General features: G+C 59.7%; 2 protein-coding genes across 6 annotated transcripts in view; one reads left to right on the top strand and one right to left on the bottom strand.

The window, feature by feature from the left end:
- The first annotated feature begins 209 nt into the window (after positions 1-209).
- Positions 210-4529, top strand: KCNK7 (potassium two pore domain channel subfamily K member 7). Its single transcript, XM_023186128.2, has 3 exons — positions 210-1736; positions 3304-3702; positions 3956-4529. The coding sequence occupies exons 1-3, from the start codon at positions 1238-1240 to the stop codon at positions 4159-4161; spliced, it is 1104 nt and encodes a 367-aa protein (XP_023041896.1). The 5' UTR covers positions 210-1237; the 3' UTR covers positions 4162-4529.
- The window catches only part of EHBP1L1 (EH domain binding protein 1 like 1), a 17083-nt gene continuing 13480 nt past the window's right edge, over positions 4518-8120 (bottom strand). For all 5 annotated transcript variants that reach the window (XM_023186115.2, XM_023186114.2, XM_023186119.2 and 2 more), the window contains 7 exons: positions 7705-7774; positions 7534-7589; positions 7316-7439; positions 6932-7031; positions 5293-5366; positions 5076-5190; positions 4518-4964 (listed from right to left, as the gene is read on the bottom strand). In XM_023186115.2, the coding sequence (XP_023041883.1) occupies positions 4865-4964; positions 5076-5190; positions 5293-5366; positions 6932-7031; positions 7316-7439; positions 7534-7589; positions 7705-7774 (639 nt within the window). In that variant the 3' untranslated portion in view covers positions 4518-4864. The remainder of the gene's footprint in view (positions 4965-5075; positions 5191-5292; positions 5367-6931; positions 7032-7315; positions 7440-7533; positions 7590-7704; positions 7775-8120) is intronic.

Consider the following 8120-nt stretch of genomic DNA (forward strand, 5'->3'; position numbering starts at 1 on the left):
CAAAAAAAAAAAAAAAGTGTAGGCCGGGCGCGGTGGGTCATGCCTGTAATCCCAGCACTTTGGGAGGCCGAGGCGGATGGATCACAAGGTCAGGATTTCGAGACCAGCCTGGCCAATATGGTGAAACCCCGTCTCCACTTAAAAAAAAAAAAAAAAAAAAAAAATTGCTGGGCATAGTCATGGGTGCCTATAGTCCCAGCTACTTGGGAGGCTGAGGTAGGAGAATAGCTTGAACCCAGGAGGCGAAGGTTGAGTGAACCAAGATTGTGCCACTGCACTCCAGCCTGGGCGACAGAGCGAGACTGTCTCAAAAAAGATAAAAAGTAGTAAGTTCTACCCACCTCCCAGCATCGTGACTTGCCATGGCATCTGGCACCCCTGACAATTCTCTTCACACTGCCATGGGGGCTCTGGCACTCCCACACCATATCCAAGGGCAAGGTCCCCTCCTCGGCCTCTGCCCTCAGCCCCTCTGAGGTTAGAGGAGTTGGAACCCAGGCTCCCACTTGCCCTCTGCCAGGTGCCCCATGGCGGCCAGACTCCGTCTCTACAGTTCAGGGGCAGGGAGTCAGGAGGGCAGGCGTAAAGGGTTCTCAGGAAGAATTGGCAATCAGGCTCAAGGGTATCATCTGCCTGGGTACTCTGAGCACCCTGGAGTCCTCTCCCTACCTCCTACCCCTGCCCTCACCTGATCCTTCCCAGCTGCCACCATTCCTCTCCCACCGTACTACCCAGGCCAAAATCACTCCATCCAGGACGCCTACAGTAGCCCAGCGTAGGTCTCCCTGGACCACGTTTGTCCTCAAGGGCCTGTGTCCTTATCCCCCCTTCACCCCCAACTCTCCCCCACCACAGCCAGCCCTCTGTTCCTCTCACACCCCAAGTTCATTCCTACCTTCACCAGCCTCTTACTCCCCAGCTGAAATGTCACCTCCTTAGCGGAGCTTTCCCAGTCAGATAACCCCCCTCCCCACAGGCTCTCCCATCACCCAGGGCATCTCCTTCATGGAACTCATGACAATGTGAGGTTGCCAGTTTTTTTGCTAAGAGGTTTCTTGTGTAAACACCAGGAAGGAAAGGACCTGTGCCTGTCCTCTTCCCTAAGCACTTGCTGAATGAATGAATGAATGCAGTATGGGTGCCTGAGTGAGCAGGACCTTGAATAAGTGTGAGGTCCTGTCTAGGCCTCAGCTTCCTCCACCCATCCCCACCGTCCCAGCTGCTGTGAAATGGGCAAATGTCTTGCCTCCAGAACCTGGGAGGGGTGAGGCAGCTCACCTCCCTCTGTTCATACCCCAGCCACCCCAGCCGGGTCCCAGCCACCCACAGAGCACCTCCTCCTGGCCCGGCCCTGCCCAGCCCTTCCCAGGTGCCTGAGGTGGAGCCGCCAGCTCCCACGGCACCCCAGCAGCCTGCCATGGGGTGTCTAAAGCCCTGGGCCCGATATGGGCTCCTGGTTGTGGCCCACTTACTGACCCTGGGGCTTGGGGCTGTGTTGTTCCAGGCCCTGGAGGGGCCTCCTGCATGCAGGCTTCAGGCTGAGCTCAGGGCAGAGCTGGCAGCCTTCCAGGCAGAGCATAGGGCCTGCCTGCCACCTGGAGCACTGGAAGAGCTGCTGGGCACTGCCCTGGCCACCCAGGCCCATGGGGTCTCCAGCCTGGGCAACAGCTCAGAGGCCAGGAACTGGGACCTTCCCTCAGCCCTGCTCTTCACTGCCAGCATCCTCACCACCACAGGTAAGAGAGCCTGGCAGCCAAGTCGGGGGCACACAGCTCTTGAGGCCATCGCTCCCTGGGGTCCCTGGGATTCATGCAGCCCTTCCTTCAGCCCCAAAGAGCCAGATGGAGCCTAGGCCCTGTGAGGCCCGACATCACAGCTGGGGCTCCCCATCAACACACCCCAACTGGTGCCTCCACTTCAGCTGCCAGGAAGGGTGTGGCCTCCCCAGTCCCACCCCAGGCACCCTTTGAGACCCAGGAGAGCTGCCCAGATGCCACAGCCTGTGGCCAGGTAGGGGATACAATACAGTGGGATGGATTCTTAGATGGAAGCAAATAGAAGGAACCTGGGAAGGACAGAGCAGGACCATGGCCTCAGGTGGAGGAGTGAGGGAAGATAGGGGAGGAGGCTGGCATGAGATGCTCGCAGAGCAGGAGGGCACAGACAGGGATGAGAGAGTTCTGCAGAGAAATCGTGTGGGCACAGGCCCAGGGAAAAGCAGCAACAGGACCCACAGCCCTGGGTTTTCGTATTTTTTGCCCCACAAAGTGTCTCAGTATTTTTTGAATTGGAACTTGTATTTCCAACTTTTTTTTTTTTTGAAACAGAGCCTGGCCCTGTCACCCAGGCTGGAGTGCAGTGGTACGATCTCAGCTCACTGCAACCTCCACCTCCTGGGTTCTAGCAATTCTCCTGCCTCAGCCTCCTGAGTAGCTGGGATTACAGGCGTGCACCATCATGCCCAGCTAATTTTTGTATTTTTAGTAGAGACGGGGTTTTGCCATGTTGGCCAGGCTGGTCTCAAACTCCTGACCTCAAGCCATCCACCCACCTCAACCTCCCAAAGTGCTGGGATTACAGGTGTGAGCTACTGTGCCCGGCCTGTATTTCCAACTTCTTTTGGAAAATCAGGAAACCTACTCACACTGAGCCAGAATCCCTGCGAGGCAACATCCTGACAGGAGCAGAATGGGGCCTGCCCTTGGAAACAGCTCACCCTCTCCAGCGCACCTCTGTCCCCACCACTCCTGTTTGGCTCCCATCTGGCTCCAGCAGGCATGTGCGTTTGCAGCTCTGTATGAGCTGACGCTGTTCTCCCAGCACACCCCCCGCTCCCACCCCTCCCCACCTGGCACATGCCCTCTCTCCGCCATGCTGCCTCTTTGCAGCCCTTCGTGATTTTCCTGCCCGACTCCCCCACCAGAGCTGTCAGGGCCCGGGCTCAGATGCCAGCACAAAGCCTGGCACACAGGACATGACACACATTTGGGGAAAGAGTGGATGATATTCCACCAGCTGTGGAATCAGCAGTATCTTTTAAGGGCAGTGCAGTTCTCAGAATTGTCCCAGCTACAGAAGGCTTGAGGAACTGTCGTCTTTCATCCTTTCATTTCCCAAAAAAGAAAAATGGCCCAGAGAGGGTAAGAGACCCCCTGCCCAAGGAGGAAGTCAGCTAGAACCTGGACCTGGCCAGTTCAAGGCCACCAGAGGGCAGCCTTCTACAGAAGGCGGTATTGGGGTAGGCAGGGACCCCAGCAGACACGGCACTCAGAGCTCTCACTGTCCACTGACTCTCTTCTCCAGGTTATGGCCACATGGCCCCACTATCACCAGGCGGAAAGGTCTTCTGCGTGGTCTATGCAGCCCTGGGGCTGCCAGCCTCCCTGGCTCTCGTGGCCACCCTGCGCCACTGCCTGCTGCCTGCGCTCAGCCACCCAGGTGCCTGGGTAGCGGTCCACTGGCAGCTGTCGCCGGCCAGGGCTGCGCTGCTGCAGGCAGTTGCAGTGGGCCTGCTGGTGGCCAGCAGCTTTGTGCTGCTGCCAGCACTGGTGCTGTGGGGCCTGCAGGGTGACTGCAGCCTGCTGGGGGCCGTCTACTTCTGCTTCAGCTCACTCAGCACCGTTGGCCTGGGGGACCTGCTGCCCGGCCACGGCCGCGGCCTGCACCCTGTGATTTCCCACCTGGGCCAGCTCGCACTTCTTGATAAGTCCAGCCACCTAAGAGCGTGTGGGGGAAGGGGGAAGAGGAGCCTGGACTAGGACTCCCATATATCACTGGGGGGTCTGGTCCTTGCAGGTGGAGGGACCCCACTTCTGGGCACGGTGTGGGAAGGGTAGTTGAAGAGCTCTGGGGGATGGTGAGTGGCGCCAGCTGCCAGGGCAGGTCACCGCGTTGGGAGGTGGGCAGGGAGCATTACCAGCACCCAGGCGCTGCCCCAGCACCTTTTCCTCCCCAGGTTACTTGCTTCTAGGACTCTTGGCCATGTTGCTGGCCGTGGAGACCTTCTCTGAGCTGCCACAGGTCCGTGCCATGGGGAAGTTCTTCAGGCCCAGTGGTCCTGTGACTGCTGAGAACCAAGGTGGCATCCTAGGGCAGGATGAACTGGCTCTGAGCACCCTGCCCCCCGCGGCCCCAGCTTCAGGACAAGCCCCTGCTTGCTGAAGCATCAGGTGACTGAGTTCAGCTCCCATAAGGTGGCGGCACCTAAGGAGGAAGCAGCCAAGAGTGGCTGGGGAAGAATCAGGAGATGGGGCCGCGGTGGGGGTGGGTGGGAGGCCTCGGGGATACTGTGTTAATCATAAAATGAGCAACCGCTTCGGCTGTTTTCAAGTATTTCCAACGGGACTTCCCTGAGCCCCCGGCCACCATCCGGGAAAGGCCGAGGTCCAGCCTCCGCTGGCCCTGGGAACCTCGAAGCCGTACCAACCGGCTTAGGATGGCAGAGCCGCCCTCCTCAGCCTCGGCCCACTCTCCTCCGCCTATTGAGAGCCCAGGTGCAGCGGAGAAAAGGCCGGCGCTGGGGTAGCCTCGTCCAACTTTATTGCTCTGGCGAACAGGAGGGCAAGCCGGCGCGGGGCAGCAGTGCCCAGGCATCCCTCTCCCCGAGGCTGCCGGCCCGGCCGTGCCGTCGGGGAGGACCCCGCACCGCCGCGAGCGCGCGCACACACTCGGTGACAAATAAATACGGCGGCCGCCCCGCCCGTGGGGTCGAGGATCCGCCCCGCCCCGTCCCGGGAAGGGCGCCAGCGGCCCCTAGCGGACACGCGCGCGGTATCCGGGACAGCCGGGTCCTCCGCAGCGCAGGCCCGGGGCAGCGGCGGACGCCGGGGGCATGAGAAGTTATGGACCACCCAGGCCAGTGGCCTCAGCTCAGCACGCAGCGTTCCCGCCGGCTCAACTGCCGGCTCAGCTTGCGGCGCCGCTGTTCCAGGCCGCGTTCCAGGCGCTCGTCCTCCTCCAGGGCGCTGGGGGGAATGGGTTCGAGTCAGAGCGCCGTTGGGCGGAGTCCACACCAGCCCTCTGCGGGAGCATGTCCTGGACCCTCCCAACTCCCAGCGCCGCCCAGCGCCACTCACATCCGCTCCTTGTGGTCCAGGTCCCGGACCAGCTCGTCGCGCTGGTTCACCAGCGACACCAGCTCCTCCAGTAGGAGCTGCTCTCGGTGCTGCTGCGCGGACGTTTTCTTCCAATCTGAGGGTCGAAGCAACTAAGCGTCAGGAGGCGCGGGCCCGGCGCTGTGCCGCCTCTACCCTGGCTCTGTCCTGCCTCCCGCCCCCTGAGCCCATGTCCCACCTTCGATGGCCAGCATGGCCCGCAGCTCGCGGCTCAGCAGCTCGAACCTTCGCTCCAAGTCCTGCTCCTCGATGCTAGAAGGTGCAGGGGGGTGGCAGGTCAGGAAAAGGGGCATGGGGAGAGACTGCCCAGGGCTCTGGCCACTCCCTGACCCCATCCCACCTCCCCAGCAGTTCCCAAGGAGGGCAGGGCTGACCACAGAGCTATCCTCCAGTCTCCAGACCACATTATCTCTTTTCTTCTGTTTTCTCCAATTGCTGGGTGTTTATGTTGCCCCCCTACCCCGAAGGATCCCTGAAGGATTATTTGGATGAACACTCATAAACAGGAAGTATTGGCTACAGTTATTCTGAAAAATGATCCCCAATGCAAAAGGGAGGCAAAGCTGTCCCCACCCAGCAGGATGACAAAGGCAATGGCCGCAGAGTGACTTTGGACCCCACATGGGAACCAGATCATATCTCTCTGGGCTTCTGTTTTCCTTACTGTAAAGGAACAGGGTCACATTGGGAAATTCAGCCCTCAACTTCCTGGGCCTCGGTTTTCTTTTTCTTTTCTTTTTTTTTTTGAGACAGAGTCTCCCTCTGTTGCCCATGCTGGAGTGCAGTGGCACGATCTCAGCTCACTACAATCTCTGAACCCCGGGAGAGTTCAAGCTATTCTCCTGCCTCAGCCTTCCCATTAGCTGGAACTACAGGTGCCCGCCACCACACCGGGCTAATGTTTTGTATTTTTAGTAAAGATGGCGTTTCGGCCGGGCGCGGTGGCTCAAGCCTTGTAATCCCAGCACTTTGGGAGGCCGAGACGGGCGGATCATAAGGTCAGGAGATCGAGACCATCCTGGCTAACACGGTGAAACCCGGTCTAGCCGGGCGAGGTGGCGGGCGCTGGTAGTCCCAGCTACTCTGGAGGCTAAGGCAGGAGAATGGCGTGAACCCGGGAGGCAGAGCTTGCACTGAGCCGAGATCGCGCCACTGCACTCCAGCCTGGGCGACAGAGCGAGACTCCGTCTCGAAAAAAAAAAGACGGGGTTTCACTGTGTTAGCCAGATGGTCTCCATCTCCTGACCTTGTGATCTGCCCGCCTCGGCCTCCCAAAGTGATGGGATTACAGGCCACCGCACCCAGCCGGTTTTCTTATTAGTAAAAATAGTTCTAATTTAAGAGTTTTATCCTTAATTTTTTTTTAATTTTTATTTTTTGAGGCAGAGTCTCGCTCTGTTGCCCAGACTGGAGTGCAATGGTCTGATCTCGGCTCACTGCAACCTCCGCCTCCCGGGTTCAAGCAATTCTTCTGCCTCAGCCTTCCAAGTTACTGGGATTACAGGCGCGTGCCACCACACTTGGCTCATTTTTGTATTTTTAGTAGAGATGGGGTTTCACCATGTCGGCTGGTCTTGAACTCCTGACCTCAGGTGATCCGCCTGCCTCAGCCTCCCCAAGTGCTGGGATTACAGGCGGGAGCCACCGCACCCGGCCAGTGTTACACTTTAAGCAGCAAATTGGTTAGGGCAAAAACAGTCAGATGGAGGAGGAATCATTTGTCAAAAAGATCTCTGTAGGAAGAACAAAGTAGTGAAGAACCCTAACCAAAGTAGCTCAGAGTCCCTCTGCTCTCCTGGCCCGGGGCCAGCACTCACAGCAGCTGCAGCTGGTCCTGCCTCCGGATAAGAGCGTTCTTCTTGTTGACCAGGGTGAACCACTCCTGGATCAGCACCTCCTCCTGCAGCTTGTTGGCACCTGCATTGGACAGGGACAGTCACCAGGCCTGCCCCCTGCCCCGGTATCAGGGTAGGGCAGCTGGGGGTTGGGGGAGGGGGTTTGCTCCCTTGTGACATCCCAGAAGCCAGAACTGTGTGCCTCGAGGAAGCCACTTCAGGGCCTCAGCATGCCTGGCTGTAAAATGGGAACGCTGACGCCAGCCGTGCCTCTTCCCAGCTCCTCCCAAGGTCAGGAACAGCTGCAGGGCCGGGCAGACCTAGTGACATGTGTTGGGGAAGGGACCCCCCAGATGCATGCCCCACCTGACTCCATAAGGCTCCTCAGCTGCGTCTCCACCTCAGACGCCCGCCCATCTATCTGCCTCTGCTCCTGTTCCAGGGCCTGCAGCTCTGCACACACATACTGACTTGTGTCCTGGAACCGTTGCTGGGGTGGAAAAGGCAGAGAACAGGGTGGACTCAGCCCAGGCCCTGAATAGGAGGTGCTCAACCATCAGCTCCTCCCACTTAGACCTCCTTACCAGCCCAGCCTCCTCCCCTGGGCTCGGGGGTGGCTCCTCCGAGAGGGGACTCCCACCTGCAGACAGAGATGATCATCAGGCACCCCCTAACCACCACCCATCCCCAGGAAGTCCCTGGTCCAGGCTTTGTGAACAGCCGGAACTGAGATGGTCACCACTCCTGCTACTCACCAGGGGGCTGTTGAGAGGCTGCAGCTGTGGGTGGGCCTGGGACAGGGCTGGGGTCAGGGGCCTGGCCTTCCTGTGGAAGAAGGGGCCAGTGAGGGCTGGGAGGGGTTTCCCGCCAGCCCAGGCCTGGGGCCAGCCAGAGCCACTCACACAGAGGGGAGGAGGGGTCCTTGACCCCAGCCCTTGCCCGCCCCTGCCCCTCCTCTAGTCCGGCATGCACAGAACCCCTGGGCGCACCTCCTTCCAGGGAAAATGCCTCCTCAAGCAAAGGCCACGGCCTTCATCCTTCCTGGCCCTGTGGCCCTGGGCCCATCCACGCCCCGGCTCTGAGCCTCCCAACTCCCCTCCTGGGGCTGGGCTGAGCTCCGGCCTCACAGGCCTTTGAAGGGCCCAGCCCAGGCCTCTCCTCCCCACTCTCT

The sequence above is a fragment of the Piliocolobus tephrosceles genome, chromosome 13 (genome assembly GCF_002776525.5).
Source record: "Piliocolobus tephrosceles isolate RC106 chromosome 13, ASM277652v3, whole genome shotgun sequence".
NCBI classification, from domain to species: domain Eukaryota; kingdom Metazoa; phylum Chordata; class Mammalia; order Primates; family Cercopithecidae; genus Piliocolobus; species Piliocolobus tephrosceles.

Bases quoted from the DNA above. Each gene is read 5' to 3' on its own strand.
- KCNK7 (XM_023186128.2), top strand. From the start codon at position 1,238: ATGTCTTGCCTCCAGAACCTGGGAGGGGTGAGGCAGCTCACCTCCCTC. The intron at 1,737-3,303 runs GTAAGAGAGCCT...TCTCTTCTCCAG, and splicing joins CAGCATCCTCACCACCACAG to GTTATGGCCACATGGCCCCA. The intron at 3,703-3,955 runs ATAAGTCCAGCC...TTTCCTCCCCAG, and splicing joins GGGCCAGCTCGCACTTCTTG to GTTACTTGCTTCTAGGACTC.